This window comes from Cupressus sempervirens, chromosome 2, assembly GCF_028749045.1.
Source record: "Cupressus sempervirens isolate cs-2001-9-10 chromosome 2, ASM2874904v1, whole genome shotgun sequence".
NCBI lineage: Eukaryota > Viridiplantae > Streptophyta > Pinopsida > Cupressales > Cupressaceae > Cupressus > Cupressus sempervirens.
Window position 1 is genome coordinate 399,578,323 of NC_143119.1, and position 22,135 is coordinate 399,600,457.

General features: G+C 34.6%; 1 protein-coding gene across 1 annotated transcript in view; it reads right to left on the reverse strand.

Moving 5' to 3' along the window:
- The window catches only part of LOC149572822 (acyl-acyl carrier protein thioesterase ATL3, chloroplastic-like), a 140,759-nt gene that overhangs the window by 45,238 nt on the left and 73,386 nt on the right, over positions 1–22,135 (reverse strand). Inside the window, exon 3 of the mRNA XM_089813899.1 lies at positions 3,499–3,608. Within this exon, the coding sequence (XP_089670025.1) occupies positions 3,499–3,608 (110 nt within the window). The remainder of the gene's footprint in view (positions 1–3,498; positions 3,609–22,135) is intronic.

Genomic DNA, 22,135 nt, shown 5'->3' on the forward strand with positions numbered 1-22,135 from the left:
CATGAATCTTAAGTTTATGACTTACAAGTTGTGCATCTTAATTGTTGATTATGTAAAATTGAAAGTTGTAAATGAGACTAATTGTTTTTTTTTTCCCTTATTTCAAATAGATGGTGGCAAATGTTTGGGCCCACAACCCCAAAAGTTCAAAAAATTGCAATCTATATTCTGAATCAACCAAGCAACGCTTCTGGATGTGAGCACAGTTGGTCCATGTTCGAGCACATCCACTCGAAGAAGAGAAATAGGTTAACTGTGCAGAGGTTGAATGATCTTGTCTTTGTTCATTACAACCTTCGTCTTAGGATTAGATAGATTTTGGGCGATGACTCCTCTCCGATCATTTTCGAGGCGATTGATCCTGAATCAGAGTGGCTCACTAAGGCTGTGGATCTAGTCTTCACTGAGGAAGACGACAAGTGGGTTGACCAAGTGGATAGAGAGGCTAAGGCTATGGCCATGGCAGAGGAGACAGCGAAAGCACGTTCAGGCACTGGTAAACACACATGCACACACACAAACACAGGTCGTAGTGATGTTCTTCGTGAGCTCATCTTACATGCAAGGGCTATGGCTCGATAGCCCTCTAGAACATACCTTAGACGCCTTTCTAGAAGGTAGACTGGATACTCAGAGGCTGAGGCTAAGGTTACAACCGAGCTTGAGGATGATGATGAGGATGCTGATGAGGCTTCAACTGGAGCCTTGTTTTTTCATTTTGTTTTATAGATATTGATAGACATACGTTTCATGGATCTTCATCTTAGATTCTTACATACATTTATGATTTGATGCCTTATGGATCTTTATCTTATATACATTCTATGATTTGAATCATTATGATCGTATGATTTCTATTGACTTCAGCTACAGCCTACAATTTACATTTTAAGTGTAACATAGTTACGTATGTGATGGATTTATCATTTATGTTCCATGTTTATGTATGTTAACTTCTATTTGATGATGTTATAGTGTGTTTAAGTTATATTCAATAAAAGGTGCATGAAATAAGTATTAAATTGTTAAGATCTCTAAATTTAAAAGGTTTTTTTAAATTTGCCAGTTCACAGCCGATTCATGGCCAATTCACGATTCAATTCAGCCTTGCTGATTCCAATCCAATTCCGATTCTCGTTACTTTGTTCTTTACACATTCGCCTTCATTCCGCCCGGGCTCGTTTTTCCTCTCGCACATTCCCACCAAAGTCTTCCAAATTTGACCAAGGTTCGAAATGGAGAATCCACAGGCAATATGCTAGTGCATACGCTGATTTGTAGCAAATTCAAACTGATACGAATGTGGCGGAATCGAATGTCGAATTTGGGCTTCCAGGAGCGAATATGGCAACTTAGTTTCAATCTTTTGGATATGCCACATACTTACTTGCCATTACCACCATACATCAAAACAGCATCTTATTATCCAATACCAAACCTCTACCAGACTTCAGATACTCTTTCTTACAGATCAGCTATCAAATACCCTTTCTTACATATTTCTGTTTCGCATACACCAGGTACATAACTCTTTATCAGATTGACAATCATGACAATACTGAACACATACAACACTCCATCAAGTTCAAATTAATGCACACAGAAGGTTGACAATTATGACATTAAACACATTCCTAGCATCAATTTGGCATTTAACAAAAAAAAAGGATTTTCAGGTTTAATATTTAAACAATATCTGATTTGTTTAAAAGTTTGGACAAAATTACAAATCAATTTTTTAGCGTCAAATCTTCAATAATGTGTTAGAAATCCTGTTTATGTAAAGTGCTAATAAATAAACACAATATTTAATTCAATCCAGATTCCATATAATCTATGATTATCTACTTCAATCTATACAGTGCATATTTGTTAACAATTTTACAAAATCACAGATTATTTACTTCAAAGCATAGATAGATTAAATATTACAAACATTTGCTAATAAATATAATTTGTGATACTATTAAATTGTTAACAAATATGTGCTGTGAAAAGTTTCTTTTTAATTCAATAAAAGTGTTAACAAATATATGTTAAAATATATCAATAAATATAATCTAACTGTTAACATATCAGTTAATAGATATTTTTTAATATTAGTAGAAATAGTCTGCAAATATAAAAAAATGATAAAACTTCATTATGAGCCAGTTTAAGAAACATTTCTAAACAAATTAGATCTGAAAGTGAGAAGAACAGGAAGTAGAGCAAGTTTAAGCTTAATTTGAAGACTCTTCTGTAATTAATTTGTAAAGAGTACTAGATTTTGATGTTGTCTCTCTTTTGCTAGGTCTCCTTCCTATTTTCTAAGGAGAAAATAGCTTCTGCAAGTAGAGCTGGTGACAAAAAGAGTGGTTCAACCCTTGCTGGAAACATGGGACATTGGGTACAATGCGAGGAGAGGTTATTTGTAACCATTGCACTAAGACTATGACCAGTGGCATAAATCGGCTCAAATATCACCTTGTGCAGATCACTTGCCAAGATATTATACCATGTTGCCAAATGTCTTGAAGAGGCTCAGAGGAATGCAAGAACAATGCTTGCAACAATAAACCAAAAGAAGGCAGAAAAAAAGAGAACAATAGAGGCAATGGCAGATTTTAGTTCTATGGAGTCACACGGAGATATGGGAACCTCCTCTTCACTTAAGCCACAGATATAAGGATCGGGAAGTGTGGGCGGCCATATGTCTAACTTTTTTGTTCTAAGTAACACTCTTGGGGCTCAACATGGATTGCAAGGCACTGTGTGAAATAAAGATTACAACATGAGACAAATTTGGCATGTGCTAGATTTTGGTACTACAATAATTTTTCGTTCAATGTTGCTTCTGGTCCATATTGAGTATGCAGGTAAAGGGATAAACACCTCAAGTCATCATGAGTTTGGTGGGACATTATTGCAAGATGATGTACAAAACAAGTGCTGACTAGTGGAAGAACAAAGGAGAGATTGGAAAAGAATGGCTGCACCATTTTATCTGATGAGCAGATGGCTCAAAAGAATAGGGCACTCGTAAACTTTCTAGCTGCTTTAGAAGGACAGTGAATTTAAAATCAATCGATGCCTCCTCTGAAGTGAAAAATATTTACACTAACCAGGTATTAATGCAAATTTACATTATTTTAATCTGCAAATTACAGGGTATGGTTTTTTGCACGTGTTTTTGCAAACAAACATATTAACAATTGTTTGTTTATAAAATAGTTGTGAAAGTTAAGATATACACTGTACAAATACAGTTACAGAACTTGTTTTAATTGAGACCTAAAAAAAAAATTTAAACAAATCCGTATAATGTTAATCATCTGTCCGCTAAAACCAGTTGCAATAGTGGAAGGGATAGCTACTAGTAGGGTTATTAAATTTGATGAAAAATAGAAGATGATGATGCTATATTGTTGGTTAAAATGGGTCAAGGAAATGTAATTTTCACTCAAAGTTATATTCTACAGCCTACATTATATTAAAAAATATGCAAGAAAAACTTACTCTCAGAGGTGCAAGGTACTTCAGAGATAACTCTGACAAGGCAAGTGCATTTCCACTACGAGCTATCGCATCTGGGCTCAGACCAATAGCTTCACAAAGTTCATGGCGACCTGGACAATAAACAATAATAGCCATATGATCTTAAAAAGCACAAGATGCATGTTCAAGAACTAAAGATAAATGAATCTAGAATTTAAAGAATATCTCCATCAAAGCAGTAATGAGTATCTTCATGTAAAATTTAATTTTTTTCGTTTTGTTGTCTGATTTCATCATTTCCATTAAACATCTTTGCTATTGTCTGAATTTGTTATTATTACTTCTATTTCAACAAACTCAGAGTGACAAGTATTTTTTCTTCCCTATAACATCCCCTTTTTCCTTTGCTATTTACTGTTGGTTATTTTACATGTATGGTTTAAGTTCCAATCAACCTTTGTTGTCATTTCTATTCAATGTAAGCCTCTTTTTCTTACCTGAAGAAAAATATTTGTCTTCCATTTGAAATTGTAATATAGTATCAGCTTTCCCAGTTTCTGAACCCCTGTATCATACCATTATCAGATTCCCAATTCTAAAACTCAGTATAACATAGGACACATCTTAATAGCGAGCATTTCCTTTGTGGTCAACCTATCCCCACAGAATTTTATTATAAATTTTGACCAATAATCTTCTTTTTACTCAAATCCAACAAGGGTGTAGAATATAAAACACAAGATTGCAAATCCTCCACTGATGATGATGCAGGGCAGGAAAAGCATCTTGGATGTAAGGGAAATCTTGCATCACCCAAAAATATTTTTGTTTTATCTTAGATATATCAGCCTGCTAGTTGAGTTTCATTGCAATACCATCTGATTGGTGAAGTCATTGAGATTTTTAGTACACAATCGTTGAACTCAATGTTGAAGGCCTTAGAGGTTACGAAACAAGGTTGAACCCCATGTTGGTTCCCAAAACCATAGATTGGAATCCTATAAGCCTTGCCTACTCGATGCCGGGATCTCCATCCGGTTAAGGCCACCTTGATGGAACTGAACAGTGCAGTCCGAGTTCCCTGCACTTCTGGCTCTGCAAAACCAAGGCAGGTGTACTTGATCCTGGATAAAACACTTAGATCCAAGATGCTTAAAGCAAATCGATTAGAAAGTGAATGTAATAAAAGCTTCCAAAATGGCAAGAATTATTCAAAGCTTTAAGATTGCAAATTACGAATTAATAAATAAATGTGATAATGTTTTAAATAAAGAATGAACACAACAAATGAATATATTAATTCCTCAATGGAAAGAAATGAAACAGTTGTCGGCATATGGATTATGAATCAAAAGTAATATAAAGACCAATGCTTAATTAAATGGGCAATCAGAGTCAATATTTTAAGTTGAAACGTACAACTTTATAAAATTCAATGTACTTAAACTATAAACAATTTCAACAATTCAGATGCAACGAATCAATTATATGAATGCAATTTTAAACTAGTCTAGGATGCACTTTAACTCTTGCGATATGGAGACAAACTAGACATAAATATGGAAACAATTAAATATTTCACAATATCTATGTTTATCAAGTTTAAAATACAGTAATGACCCAGTCCACTTATCGGAATTTTAAAATATTTATAGAAAATAAATATTAATATTTATAAAGGACACAACTTAATAATAATTTAAAACTCCGAAATTTAAAATAAATAATTATGCCACAAATAAAATCACAATAAAGACACTCCTTACAGATGATCTACCTACTGCATTTCAATTTCGGAATCGCATATAAATTTGCTCAGTAATTCAATCCACGGGCTTTGTTCAAGAATTCATTTCTTTGCCAATTGAAAAATATAATAAATCATAAGTGCATCATAATATATAAAATTTTAAAATATGAATATGAATATGAATTGTCTATGTATCCCTCTATTGTAAGATTTTACATCTTATATTTATAAATAATGAAAAGGTGTGTGGGTGAATAGACACACCCATTCGGCACCTAATCAAAATAATGCAACTCTTCATAACTAAAAACTATTGTTAATTCCCTTCGAATATTTTGGAAGTTTATTAAAAATCAAACTTTGGATGAACTTAGATGATATATGACAAATAGAGGGATATATCGATGCCAATAAAATTTCTCCCAAATATAAATTGGGTACTTCAATAAATGTTGGATTTTAGAGTTATCGCTTCAAAGATACGCATGGCCATGTTTCCATTGCTCCAGACTTTCTTCATCATTGTGACAGCTTGGTTAGAACTTTGTGCCTCCATGGTGATTCTTTATCATGTGTGTGAATCAATTTCAAATTCTTAATTTGGCATTGAAGATATCCTGTGTGTTTTGTAGGTTTATTATTATCTTTCACTAATACTACGTCCTCTTCCAACAATTTCCTTTCGAGATTATCAAACATGCAACAAACATTAAGAAAAACATATCAGATATTGAAATCGATGGTGGATGGTCAATAATTTAGGAGCCCTTTCAGTTTTCTCTAGGTGAAAATCTGACTTTTGAGACTCTCTTGATAATCTTTCTTTCCATACTCCATTGGACGATTGTTGAAGACGTGATTCTATATCGGATGCATATTATTTTAATATGACTATTGACTTGTCATTTGTCCTTTGCATATATTAAACTTTGCAATGGGTCCTTACAGGCTCGACCATGAATAAGGATCGACAATTGATTTCTTCAAAAGATATTTAGAGTGTTGGGTACAATCGTCTTCAAGCTATGTGAGCCCATTGTTTTCTTTTAAAACTAGAGCTTGGTATGGTTGATTCATAGCTCTCATGGCTTCCTCTAATATGTTTTACATATTGTGACTTGGATGAGAGTCTATCATCCTGTATCTCCTTTAAGACCTGATGTATTTCCTTTGTCCATCTGGAAACATCATACTAATTTCTCTTATTGCAAAACCTTAATGAATGGATCTTCCAAATCTTTGTTGAAGACATCTGAGTCTTTTCAGTATTTCAATATGCAAATACATTGATTGCTGCTTCAATTGTATGATTGTAATTTTTTTTTTATTCATTCTTCAACTAAATGTAGGCTGCAGTAAATCTTAGATCATCAAGTATCTTTTGACTTCTGTGCTTTGGCGTCTAACAAGTTGATAATTATGATTGCAAAGTAATCATTGGTTGCCAGTACACTTATCTCCGCATCTCTGTAACATGGATTTGACAGTAACCTTCATTGTTCTGGGGCTGCACTTTAATGGTTTGTCACTCATCAATGTTTCATGCTAAGAAATCCTCCATGTTGAATCTCTCAATCATATTCATAATAGTGTTTCATTAGTTGAAACTATTTCATAAGGAACAACACCAAATGCATATACATCCACCTTAGGAGAAACCTCTTCAAATATTCCATCTAGATGCGAAGGCCAGATTGATGATGCACCTCCGACTTCAAGCTCCCGTGATGAACATGTGTAAGAACCTTCGATTCAAGTAAGAACTCCTTTATAACCAGCATATCCATTTTACTTATGGTTGCTTCCTCTCCTCGAAGTTTCTTCAAGATAAAAAATGGAGATTAGAATTTTGTGCTCCATCACCCCGGTTGACAGTTCTTACGCATCTAGGCGGTGTAGTTGAGGCGGTGCCATTTCCGAAAAGTGATTATAATCTTTGTCACAAGGTTTGCAAAATTTTCAGCTCCAGGTTCGAAATTCGGCGAACCCATAAGCAATGTTAAAAACTCATTCATGTTCGTCATTAATTCAAGGGAATTGCTTTGTAGGGTTTTCTAGAAAAAAAAAACTTGTGAAACCATGCCTTCCGTCTGCTAAAAGTGCAACTATTTGAAGCTTGGTTGGGACAAAAACGATTGTGTCTGCTAGCTCGGCTACAGCAAGACGATTGTTCTATATTTCCGGTTGTTTTGCATTTTTATGTGTCTCCGTTTTGCTACGTCCAACGTGGTCGAGAATGGGTTTGTGTTTACTCTAGCGTGGTTCAGGTCATCTACCGGAAGTCCATTTAACTTTTTCATTTATCGGTTTAGGTTTGAAATAATTGATAACATATTTATTATTATAATATCAATATATAATTTGGTATATTGGAGATATTTTTTTTTTAAATGGCGAAAAAAGCAGAGAAAGTGAGAAAAGCAGTCTATAGCGAAAATATATTTTGCGCAAATCAAAAACTCCCCTATGGCAGAGGCAAAACAGTAAAACAAAGTTGCCCGAACAATGCAAAAACACCAACACGGGCTTCTTCGAGTTTGATAACAAGGAAACTGAGCGGAAGGCGGGTGCACCCCTACATTCCAATCAGCAACAAATTCCAAGCGCTCGCAGATGGGAATCAAAAGAATAGTGCATTCCGAGACATGGTTAAAATGTACAAAGCAAGGAATGAGGAAACCAAAGCTATACATCATACCCAATGCTCGAACCCTAAAGACAAGGATGGAGGGCAACAAGTAACCTCAAGTAGAAACAGGCAGAGGCAAGCAACCTGGATAACCACAAACAACAAAATGGAGAAAAGAAAAACTGTGAATGCACAAAACTTCCTCTAGGAAAAAGTGAGAAATGTCTAGGTACAAGTGAAGTAGCCTCACCCAAAGCCCAATACAGACATGAAGGGAAGAGATGTAAATCGTCAGATACTCAAACCCTCCACAATCTCAGAGGCTAACAACATCCCGCTAGGTCAAATCCAACAGCGAGCGATAAGAAAAAGAAGTTAGGGCACCCACACAAAATTGGAAGATTTACATTCCACCACATAAAAGAACGAATGAAAAGACAAAGGCTTCAGCAAAAACAATCTCCAATAACAAGGTAATTACGTCTAATCAAGATTTATTTTCTAACATATTAATCATAAGGGATAGGCAAGTAGAAGAAAAGTGGGATCTGGATAGAAGGGGAAAATTTCCCACTTGAAATCAAACACCTTCAAACATTAATTAAAATTAGTAATTCATTGGGGCATTTGTTAGGAATAGAAGTTGGATATAACCAAACCAACAATATCAAATTTTTAATAGAAACAGAGGAAGGGAAGAAGGATGTAATAACAAAAAAAATGATAACAAATAGATTCATTTATAAGCTCGAATTTAGAAAGTATGAAGCGAAGATAGAAGGAATCATTAAGCCCAATCTCTATATTGATTACAAAATGTCAAATATAAAATAAGTAATCAATAGCATAAAGCCACACAAAAAGAATGAAAGAGTAAAGAAACCAAAGAATTATATGGAAGAGAAAGAAGGAGACAGCGAGGGTAAGTAAGAAAGCCAGAAAGCGGAAAAGGAAAATATTGATCAGTAGAAACTATCAATAGAAACAAATAAACAAAACACAAATCACAGATCTATGGGGGAAAATGAGGTAAAAGAAAAACATGAGGAAGAACTTAAAAGACATATATCAAAATATCTAAACTAAAAGAATGCAAGTTTTGCCAAACAAAGAATAGAGGGCTGAAGGAAACAATAGACAGTATACAGGAACTAAGAAGAATGAATCATGATTTTTTACTTCTTCAGAATGATATCGAGGACCAAGTTGAGATCAGTGAGCAATACCATATTGAGCATGGGGATGTAACAACAATAATAGAGCAAGAAAAAATATAAGAAGTATCAGAGGTGTCCAAACCACCAAGGGAGAGTACAGAAGAAATGGCAGGGGAAGTCAGTATCTTCCAACAACAGGAAAAGAGCAATCAAAACAATTCAGACAAAGAAATAGAAAATTCAGTCAACCAAGGAAATAGTCAGGGACATGATGAATTAGCTTGCCAAAATTCAAAGATATAGAAGGATGAAAGTATAATATCACCAGCAGATTCGGCACAATGAAGTAATATTAAAATTAGAAAGAAATCAAAGAGAAAGAGCTACAAATTTTAGCAAACACCTACAAATGGGAAAGACATATTTGGAGAAGAAATGGATCTAGAATATAGTGGAGCAGACCAAAATTTGATTCCCCCAGAAGTAGCAGCTATTGTAATCCAAGGGACAGCAAACTATCCCCTACATGCAGTAGAAAAATCAAAAACAGAGCAGAATCTTGGGAATAGTCAGAATTGGGAAGAGTTTGGAATAATGGATAATTTAGACAGCAATCAGGAAAAAGAAAAGAGTGACAAAGTATCAGAGCAAGAGATTAATGAAGAGGATAACTCATTAGTTGAGAATATAATCAAAGAAATGATAGATGAGGAGGAAGACCAAGAAGAAGGTATGGATCTCATTGATAGACAGAATATCATAGTAAACTTGGGACTATCTATAAACCAGGAAGGATTCAGCGCCCCAAAATGTGGCAAACAAAAAAATAAAAAAGGAAGGAAATCACTTAAGGAATTAAGAGCAGCAAATGGACAAGTAAAGGAGCAAAAAAAGATATTTGATGTCCTAAATACAAGGAAGGGGAAGAACCTTCCCAACGAATAATGAGGATCATAACATGGAATGTTAGGAGCCTAAATGCCCCTAGCAAGCGAAGACTGCTAAAACACAATCTAAGCCTATTTGAATCAGACATCATTTTGCTACAAGAAACCAAGTTAAATAAAGAAGAAGGAAACAAGTAAAGCAAAAGATTAGGTAAATGGAAAGCAGAAATAACTATATCAAATGGTGCCTCAGGAGACATGAGAATCTTATGGAACTCTAGAATAGTAGGAATCAATACTATTGTATCCAGCAGTAATTGGATGGGAAGCAAGGCAAGCAACAACAGACACAGTATGCAGTTTATTATAATAAATGTATATGGACCAACCCAAACTGCTGATAAGAAAAAAGTATGGCAAGAAATCGGCAATTTTATAAGAATGTACACTAATGATAACATGGTAATTGGTGGAGATTTGAATGCTATCTTGGACATAAAAGAGAAATTTGGAGGTTCTCAAATAATAAGCAAAGCAATGTTAGATTTTAAGGAATGGGTCATGGAAAACAAGTTGATAGAGACACCAACAATGGAATCTACACTTGGAATAATAGAAGGAAGGATTTCAACTATATAGCAAAAAAACTAGATAGGTTTTTCTTCAAAGGAGAATTAGCAAATCTGGATCTAAATGTTACAGCAAATATTCAGCCTATAGCAGGCTCTAATCAGTATCTTGTTAAAATAGAATTCATAGAACCTAATAAACCTAATAGGAACCCATTTAAATGTGAGAAAATGTGGTTTCTAGACAGTAACTTTATGGAAACTATAAAACAATTGTGGGTAGAAGGAAACTTCATAGGATCTAAAATATATTGCTTTATATCAAAATTAAAACCCCTTAAAGAAAAAATATTGAAATGGAATAAAACACACTTTAATAACATTTTTAAAGAAAAATTAGACATTGAAGAAAAGCTTAAGAATCTAAATAATGAAGTAATAAAAAATGGAATGGATAATGAGAAATTCAATACAGAAAAAGAATTATTAGCTAAACAAGAAGAACTTTTAGCAAAAGAAGAAATTTTTTGGAGACAAAAATCTAGGAAAAAATGGCTTGAAGAAGACAACAAGAACACGAAATTCTTTCATAATAGTACTATTCTCAATAGATTAATCAATAATATCAAACAAATCAAAGATTCAATGTGGTAGAAGACCCAAACAAAATAGCAAAAACCTTTGTTACATACTATGAAAATTTACTAAACAACTATGATTACTCATATCATGGCAAGTAGAAAAAAGTTCTACGAAACATCCCTAAAGTGATAGCTGATGATGATAACTTAGCTTTGAACAAACCTTTCACGATAGAAGAGATTAAATCAGCCCTTTTTAATCTCAGCCTAGATAAATCTCCAAGGCCAAATGGTTTACCGGCATTTTTCTTTCAAAAATGTGGGACATCCTGAGAGAAGAATTATGGACAGCAATAGAAGCAACAAGAAATAGAGATTCCATTCTAACTGAAATCAATCACACCTTTTTAGCTTTAATACCCAAAAAGACTACAATAGAATTACCCTTAGATTTCAGGCCAATAGCACTCTACAACACTATTTATAAAATTTACTCCAAAGCTTTAGCAAATAGAACTAAAAACTTATTGCCTAAAATTATTTCAGAAAAACAAACTGGATTTGTCCCAAGTAGATCTATTCTGGATGGAATTTCTATAATTCAAGAAACTATACATTCAACGATCAATAACAAAGAAGCATGTATGTCTATGAAATTAGATATTCAAAAAGCTTATGATGTAGTTAATTGGAGATTCCTTTGTAAATGCCTAGAAGCTTTTGGTTTCTCTTGAAGATGGATAAATGGTATCTTCAACTACATCTCCACACCTAAGATATCATTGTTAATCAATAGAACTCCTAAAGGCTTTTTTAACATATCTAGTGGAATTTGGCAAGGAAACCCCTTGTCACCCTTTCTATTTATCATAATGGCTAAAGCCTTTGAAAGGTCAATCCAAAAGGCTCTAGCAGATGACAAAATTAAGGGGGTTACAGTGATAGAAAACATCCCTAATATTACACATCAACAATTTGCTAATGATACCATTCTTCCTAGTGTCAGCACCAACGAAGAAACTGTAGCCTTTAAACAATTAATTCAAGAGTATTTTGCAGCATCGGGCCAGAAAGTAAATGTAGAAAAGTCATAAATCTTTTTTTTTTAATACAACAAACAAGATGGCAGACTATATATGCAATCAAATGGGTTATAAGAAGGGTATCTTACCATGCAAATATCTAGGGATTCATTTAGAAAAAGGAGTAAGAAATAAAAAAGGATGGGATAACATACTTAATAAACAAGACAAAAAAATGGAATCATGGAAAGGTAAGTGGTTAACCAAGACAGGAAGAGAAACTAAAATTAGATCTATTCTTTCTGCTATACCAACCCATCCACTCTCTTGTCTACCTTTATCCAGGAATATCAACAAAAAAATTGGAAGTGAAACTCAAAAAAAAAATTTGAAGTGGTACAGAAGACAAGAAGAAAAAGGCACTTATAAAATGGGATAAGATCTATTGCCCGAAAGAACAAGGAGGGCTAGGAATTAAGAATTTCAGCTAGCAAAATGAAGCATTGGGTGCAAAACTTGTATGGAGAGTTTATCAAGAAAGGGAACATAAATGGGCAAAAATTATTTATAACAAATATCTAAATCCTTATTACCCAACTTCAATATTCAGAATTAGGAATCCACTTGCAGGATTTGAAACTTGGAATTTCATGATAAAATGCAGGCCCTTAATTAGCAATCATTTAACCTGAGACCTAGGTAGAGAGGAAGGGGCACTCTTCTGGGAAGATTCTTGGGATGGGCATCTACCTCTTCTCCTTCCAAACATTCCTCATACTGTCATAAATAAGCTGACAAGCATTTGGGAATCGAAGGTATCCGATTATAAAAATCTCAGTAAGATTGAAGAGGAAGAGATATGAGAATGGAAAAGTCTGGAGACTGTAGACATCTCTCTTGCAGACAAAGTAAGCCTAGCAAATATTCTCAAAGAACGAATATTCAACCATAAAGATAGAGTAGATAAAATTATCCAAGGTGCATCCAAAAATGGAAAATACAAGTACAACTAGGATATAATAACATAATCAATTCAAATAGATGGGACAATCTTAAAATTCCTCTAGATCTCTGTCAGGATGTTGCTTGCCTACCAAAGGTTGGCATCTTCTTATAGGCAGCCTCCCAAAATTGGATATTAACTGCAGATCGTTTTACAAAAATGGATTTTGAAGGTTCTTCCAGATGTTGTTTATGCAAAGAGAACTGTGAAACCTTTGAACATATTTTGAAATTTTTTTCGGTCAAAAAGGTTGGTATTGGCTTAAACATAAACTCGATTGGACCTCACCTCTATCAGTTGATCTCACAATCAACTCAATGATTGGCCTACCAAAAACAAAAATTGTTTCAAACGAGCTAAACCCTTGGGTACTGTTTCAAATAATATAGCAAAATTGGAAGTTGTACAAGAAGGTCTTCAACTAAGTTTAAATAACAAATTCACAAGACTAATCATCGAAGGAGATTCTCAAATTGTCATCAATGCATTAGAAAACATCAGACACCAAATTGGGTTTTGAACTCCAAGCTTGAAAAGGTGTTAAGTCTAATAGATCAGTTTGAAGAAACAAGGTTTCAACATATTTATCATGAAGGCAATACAAAGGCTGATGAACTAGCCAACAAAGGAGTAGAGGGTGTTCACCTATCTCTCATCTACACTGACCTAATTTTTCCAGGCTACACTCTTATATAAGATTCAAAACTATATATGATAATGCTATAAAAGTCTAGTACCCACTAGATTACTTAATAAAAGATTAGGCACATTAGCTCTTAGACTAATCAATATTTCTAGATTAAAAAGAAAAACCATGTATTAAGGATCCACTTATACATTAGTTGGAAACTAAAAACCAAAACACTAAATTCTATAAAGTATAGCAAAAAACTAACAGCGAAACTTTAAGAAGCTTAATATATCATGATTACTAGTATCATTACATGGCGTGTTCTAAAGGGAAACCGAAATCAAACAATTAATATTAATTTGTCATGAGTTTTGCCTTCTAGAGGCTTCAACTTCTATCCTTATATTTTAGGGGTCATTTTCTATGTTTGCTTTGTGTCGATGTCATCCCTAAGGTTAGCTCAGATCATTCTTAAATGGAGTCTGCAGTGGTTGTCTTTCATGCTTTAGAGGTAAGGACTATAGCGTTTAGGGGCAACGTCAAACCCGAGAGGTGGAATAGGCTTCTGAATAATGTAGATGATTTGTCTAGGGTTGTTGTGAGTAGGATTTTAGGCGAGCATGTTTTTAACTACGACTCCACATGACGAACGAACAGCTCCATTATTGGGGCGTTTATCGCCTACCTAGCTAGGACCAATATAGGACAAACAAAAACTATAAGCCTCTGCCACAATATCTTTAACCCTACTTGGCTAATGGGGCTAGAGGAAGCGGTACTGAGTATCAATCAAGAGCAAAGGATACCTCTACCAAAGGTCTATAGGCATCATCCTCCAAGGAGTTTGGCTTTAGCCAAGGTGTTCCGACGTCCTATTCTGACTATCAGAGATAACATCCTCCTTTTCCAAGGCTGGCCGAAGATGGAAGCCAACATCCAATTTTTGCTACAGTAGTGAGGCATTGTGGAGGAGGGAAATGTGGATTGGCTTCAGAGTTATTTATATCTTTTTTCATCTTACATTGACCCAAAGGTAGATTTGAACAATTTAGAGAATCTGGAATTTATCCTCCCTAACCTATTCAAATCTAGCAAAGATTAGACTGCCTTCGTTTTCCCCAATTGGGTGCTCGGTGACAAACGGTGAGGAAGCCCTGGAGATTATCATGGTTTGTATTAATAAGGATGAGGTCTAGATATGAGTGTTTGGCTAGTTTTTTTGGTCTAGTTTGGGTTTTCACCTCTTGTCTATATAGATGCTAGCTGTGTAGTTATGTTTTAGGTTCTTCCTTTGTTATGTCTTGGGTGTCTGGGTTTCGGTCTTTCCTGTTTTCCTGCTTTAAGTTCTTGGTCTGCTGCTGTCCCTTTTCTTCTGGGTCCTTTTGTATGGTCTTCCAAGTTTTGTTTTGACCCCCTTCCCTTTGGTCCCGTTGCAGATGTTTTTAGATTGCGTTGATGGAGTCTTGATTGTAAATACTTCTTTTATCAATATAATCATAAGTTTTATATACATTCTTGATGCAAGGCAAGGCAGGAGTATCCCCAAAGGAGATGTCCTAGCCCCCAGCAATATAACCACGCAGCGGAAACACAACAAGAAGAAGCAACAATGCAAGATCGGATATCAATTACAATAATTTGTTCATAAAATATAACTGATTACATGCAATATGCCCGGCTGTAAGGCCTTTCGGGTTAGGGCCAAATACAAATAGCAATTACAAAATCAGTTCTGCAAGATCCCTCAATATCCAACCCAAATACTATCCCAGCTAGCCCAGATCTGTAACATAACATCAATCTGGAAGAAACCAACAAGGAAATCTAAACTTGTGCTCACAAGCCCACCAAGCAACCTCCTTGTTTTCCAGCCACAACCCTAGCTCTTCTCCAATATCCAAGTGTAAACTGCCTCACATTCGACACTCTGTCCATAAACTCGCAACTTCATCACAATCCTACTATAAACTGCCTCACATTTGGCGCTCTATCCACAAACTTAGGAAAACTCGTCCTTCAGCTGCTCCCACATTCACTCCTCCAAATGAATGAATAAAGACTCCACAAGACCCCCTACTTATACCCAACTAAGCCACAACTCGGCCTAGAACACAAACTAAATGCCCATACATAAATTAAATGTCACAAGTTGGCCTCCAACAGAAATTAAATGCCCAAAATCGATATTCGAGTAAAATCGCGATATCTCCTAGCTCCGATTGAGTTAGAACTCGTGCTTTGAACCGTAGGTAGTAATTTGGGTCCTCGACAACCCCTTCAGTGCGCAAAGGCTGATTCCTCAAGGAAAAGTGTGCATCCATCCCGAAAGTCACATACAGAAACCTGTCGCACAATCTGTCAGAAATCGATACTCCAGGAGAATTGTCATATCTCCCAACATATAAATAATTAGAACTTGCGCCTTGGACCATAGATAGTACTCTAGGCCCTCTTCAATCCCTGAAAAGCACAACCTCTAACTCATTGTGGAAAATTAGTTACACGCCCTGCAACAGGCACCCAGAAACCAGAAAACATAGTTCCAGTAGCAAAGTACAAACAGCTCAAACTTCAACTCAATCCATCCAATCTCTGTGCAATCATGAGAAAAGGTTCCCAAATGTGTCTCCAACACATCCCTAACCATGAAAATCATAGCTCCACCAAAATCGAAGCTCGATGCTCCTACATCAATTCTAATCATTTGTTGAAGATGGTTAGAGCTTAGATTTACAAAATATTAAACATATTTGGAGATATGGAATGGTTTACAAACTTATGTATCAGACTTCACAAACTGATCAACAAAACCAACCTCTTCCACCTCGACCTTGCTATGCCATCTTCTCTCACAAACAAGTCTCTTAACCGGCCAAACAACTCTCTTCCGGATCGGTAGACTCCAGCTCCACAAACATCTACGAAATGCCTTCCTCATCCTGTCCTTACCTCGATCAGTCGAACTAGTTTCACACTGAGCAACCACCTTCTTAGTTTGATCAGCCAAACTAGCTTCAACCCGAGTAGACATCTTAGAAAAAAATTTCTCCACCACATCATGGAGATTCGCAATCATCTCAGGGTCCAATCCTCTCGGAGCCATCTCCCAAGATCTCCGTAAACCCTCTACAACAAATCCTTCCTACACTCCTTGTGACAAAACTGAATTGTTTGCAAGTCAGATCACAACCTGCCACCTCTCATGAACAATTAGGAACCAAATCACAAGTCTAGGACCACGGATCTGCAATCCACAAACTCTCTACGATCGTGCCTCAACAAAATCAGTCTTCCATCTTCACATCCATCGATCCATCTACAAGCCCTCTGCAATTGCAAGTTAGAACCACAATCTGCCACCTTGCAACCAAGAGCTGTAGGACTCCAGAAAGAAAATCCACCAACAGATCAAAATCAACTCAGATCTACTTCTCCAACCCAAGTCCTGGTGCAAATTGCCTCAGCTTCAGCGATCTGTCTACACACTCAGGAACAACCTTCGCTCTAATACCACCTGATGCAGCGCAAGGCTCGAGAATCCCCAGAGGAGATGTCCTAGCCCCCAACAATATAACCACGCAGCGGAAACACAACAACAAGAAGCAACAATGCAAGATTTGATACCAATTACGATAATCTGTTCATAAAATATAACTAGTTACATGCAATATGCCCGACTATAAGGCCTTCCAAGTTAGGGCCAAATACAAATAGCAATTACAAAATTAGTGCTGCAAGATCCCTCAAGATCCAACCCAAACACTATCCCAGCTAGCCCAGATCTGTGACATAACATCAATCTAGAAGAAACCACCAAGGAAATCTAAACTTGTGCTCGCAAGCCCACCAAGCAACCTCCTTGTTTTCTAGTCGCAGCCCTAGCTCTTCTCCAAGATCCAAGTGTAAATTGCCTCACATTCGACGCTCTGTCCACACACTCGCAACTTCATCACAATCCTACTGTAAAATACCTCACGTTCAGCGCTCTATCCACAGACTTAGGAAAACTCGCCCTTCAGTTGCTCCCACATTCACTCCTCCAAATGAATGAATGAATAAAGACTCCAAAAGACCCCCTACTTATACCCAACTAAGCCACAAGTCAGCCTAGAACAAAAATTAAATGCCCATACATAAATTAAATGCCACAAGTCGGCCTCCAACAGAAATTAAATGCCCAAAATCGATATCTAAGTAAAATCGCGATATCTCTTAGCTCTGATTGAATTAGAACTCGTGCTTTGAACCGTAGGTAGTAATTTGGATCCTCTACAACCCCTTAAGTGTGCAAAGGTTGATTCCTCAAGGAAAAGTGTGCATCCATCCTGAAAGTCACATACAGAAACCCATTGCGCAGTTTGTCAGAAATCGATATTCCAAGAGAATTGGCATATCTCCCAACATATAAGGAATTAGAATTTGCACCTTGGACCATAGATAGTACTCTAGGCCCTCTTCAATCCCTGAAAAGCGCAACCTCTAACTCATTGTGAAAAATTAGTTACACGCCCTGCAACAAGCACCCAGAAACCATAAAACACAGTTCCAGCAGCAAAGTACAAACAGCTCAAACTTCAACTCAATCCATCCAATCTCTATGCAATCATGAGGAAAGGTTCCCCAATGTGTCTCCAACACATCCCTAACCATGAAAATCATAGCGCCACCAAAATCCAAGCTCGATGCTCCTGCATCAATTCTAATCATTTGTTGAAGATGGTTAGAGCTTAGATTTACAAAATATTAAACATATTTGGAGATATGGAATGGTTTACAATTCCTTCTTTGTCTACAGCTAGATGGTAGATGTAGTATCAGTATTATGGTCAAGAAATTTGGTTATCCTGTTTTCTTTATTTAGTCTATGAATTAATCATTAAATTTACAAAGCTTCACGAACAAAATCAATGCAAGCTAAATTAGGGTCTGGATCCTATCCTCAGACAGGGGTAACAAATTAAGGCAGAAATCAAGGCCAGTAATTAGTAATAGAGGATATCAAACTATAAAACAATAGAAATTAAATTAATGAAGAGATTGTATAGCTACAGCAATTAATGACTACAAGAAAGTATATACATTAATTCTGCAAACTAGATCAATAATCATAAGGTTAGAAATAATCAAAAGGAGGATAGCATGAAACAAACCCTATTAGAACCCTTTAAGACTAATAATAAACCTTTTATGTTGTTAAATTCATCTCAAGAATGGTAGGAAAATAGAATGTATAAAGAATCAGCATATCAGTGACTAGTTTAGATGCAGCAATTAGATTAATATTAAAAACACCTAGCAATTTTCATCAGTTTAGATTAGATCAACTATTGATCAATACTTAGGCCTAATAATAGATAGTGTCAATTTATGAAGTCAAATAACAATAAAAGTGTGGAGATTTGTAATTAGGACAATTTAGAATTGGAAGGAAAGAGAATCATTTTTAAAGGGCTTAATGTGTAAATCTTCTAAATCTGTTATCTGGTTTTTCCCTCGCATATTATTGTTTTCCCTCGTATTTTATTGTTTTTCGGGTTACTCATCCCCTATTGGAAGTTTAGTTGTGTGTGTTTTGCAAATGTTGATCTGATCTTTACACTCAAGTTGGTCTTCCACTCCTTTGAGCATGCTTTCTTACCTCGAGTATTATACTCACCATGCTTTGAATGTATTTATGATGTATAATGATTCATCAAGATTTGTATAGATTTGTAAAAAAAATTATATTTATACTGGGGTAAGCCCCTTTTTAAATGTACAATATAGGACTTCAATCTCGAGCAAGACTGGAGGTTTTCTTACTCCATTCTTTCCTACCAGTGCCCATTTGAATGGAAATTGTTGTAACAATTCCTTTTATTATTTAATATAATACAAAGCTTCGGCCGTTTACCAATCTAAATAATATATATATGATTTGTAAATGAAAACACAATAATAAATATAGTTTATATTATTTTAATAGTTTATGATAAGGTTATTTTTATTATTTTTATATGATGTGTATAAACAATATTACAAGGGATTGAGTTGGTGATTCATATAATAATAGAGTTTATAATAAGATTATTATTTAATCAAATGGAAACATTAATAATAAATAGCATTATAATAATAAATAAACTAGACATATAATACTAATAAATAAATTCATAAAATATTATTATAATAATAATAATAATAAATAAACTCATAAACATATAATTATTTTTTTTGCATGAAACTCATAAACATCTAATAATAAATAGCTTATGCTTTTTTTTAAAGTTAAATAGGGCGAATTTTATGTCGATTTTTTTTTTTTTTAAACTTGTTAACTTCATTCGAACTTCATAGTTGTCGAACTCGAACTCGAACCTTGTGACTTAGGTTATCATAATCAATCGAAGTTGCAGTTAAAAATCAATGGTCTCCAAAAGTTGGGCTACCTAAAAAATATTAAAATGAAATTATTTGGGCCGACTCTAATATAATAAAATATGAAAAATAATAATAACTAGGGTTGGTCGGCCTCAAGGGTTAGGGCTAAATTTCTAGAACCTTCTTGGGTGGTCAAAAATTGTCTATATAAAGGCCTATAGGGTTGTCTAAGGCAATTCTAGGTGGTTATTGGTGGCTCTTGCCTACAGAATATTGGCGGCTATTTCTGAAATTTGTAATTCCACTCTTTTGGAGATAATAAGAAGTCCATTTTTTGTTCTTGCAAATTGTTGTTGTTTCTCTATATGTACTATGTGTTTGTGGTATTAAAGGGAGCACCCTTCATCAGATGATTAGTTTGTTATCAGTAAATTCTCTATTCTTGTGGATGAAATCATGGACTATACCACTAACGGGATTGGAATCAACCTATATGTGAAGGATTATAATTTAATTACTTCTACAATAAATCAATAGTATGATATACAATCATCTTATTACAAAGGAAACCCATGGAAGAGGTGCGAGCATTTTTATCATTGATGTAAAGTAATGTGTTTATAGTTTTAATAAAATACAAAAGTTGCATAAAATCTGAAGATTGAAATGACAAAGAAAACATCCAATTTTATAAAACTATAAAAATAATATAATGTTTTTGAAACAACCAGTTTGTTTAGATAGTTTCTATTTCCAACTATTGTTTACATTTGTTTCTTTCAGAAATATCGTAATGTAATTGCCTATATATTTTTAACTCTGTTTTTATTATTGAATAAACAATTAGCAATTGCCATTACATGGTCTTAGAGTGGGCTGGTAAGGGTTTTTAGAGTTTCACGAACTTTTAAATAAAACATTCATTTGTGAAATATCTTGGAAATTTTTGAAAAAAGTTAGAAGATTTATTTGTTCAAATTTTTTGAGGGTCTAACAAATTTGAAGGTTATTTCTTATGCAATGTTTGAAGGTTTCAAATGTTAGTTTTTGCACAATTTTTGAGGAAATTTGTGTAATCAGTTTTTGACTCAGATTTTGTGCCAGCTACTCATCAAGATTTTTTTTCTGCACAATGTCTCTATTTGGTCATACATTGTCTAAAGGATTTTGCCTAATTCTCTCCTAAAAATCATGTTTATTACCCTGATTTTTTCATACAAAAAAATTGGGATATTTCTCTGCAAGAAGGTTTTCTGATCTTTTCCACAAAGAATCATGACAGATATTTCAGTGTCTAGTTTTCGTCGATTTTTCTCCTCAAAAATCATGTTTGGTATTTTTTAATTTTCTCCTTATAAACCATTTTTGGGTTTTATAATTTTTTCCTAAAAAGCTTTTCTAAGTTAAATAATTTTTTCCTAAAAATTTATTCTGAGGTTCTATTCTAGGTTTTAGAAATTTTCCCTCAAAATTATTTGTAAAGTTTATAATTTTTTCCTCAAAAAATTATTTAGCAGATTTTATAATTATTTCCTCATTAAATAAATGTTTTGTGGGTGATTTCAGCAATACTTGGAAAACTAGTCAAATACAAAAACTCGGCAAGTCCTAAAAAATTACTGGGGAAAAAGTCAGCCAGTTTTTGGGAAAAACTCGGGAACTTAAAAACCAGCTTAAATTTAATTAGAAATGTATTTTTTTTCAAAATTCAATGAGAAGATGCATCCAATGAGTCAATTAATGAGAAAAGAAAAGAAACAAGCTGAGTCCATATATTTTTAACTACGAAGTGGGTATAAAGTTTGAAAATTACATTCTTATGAGGAATGTTGATTGCTTAAAACAAAATAGTAAACATTTTCTGTAAAATTAAAAGTAAATACATCATTATAATTACATCTTCCTCTTCCCAAATCTTGTAAAAACTAAGAGAGAGGTACAACTAGAGGGTCTAGTCCTGGAAGCCTTCCTATGTTGTTATATGGAGCCTAATTAGAATTGGAGATTAATATTTTGCCACATTGGAACAATTTCCCACAAGATTTTTTCAATGGGGGCTTGAGGGCAAC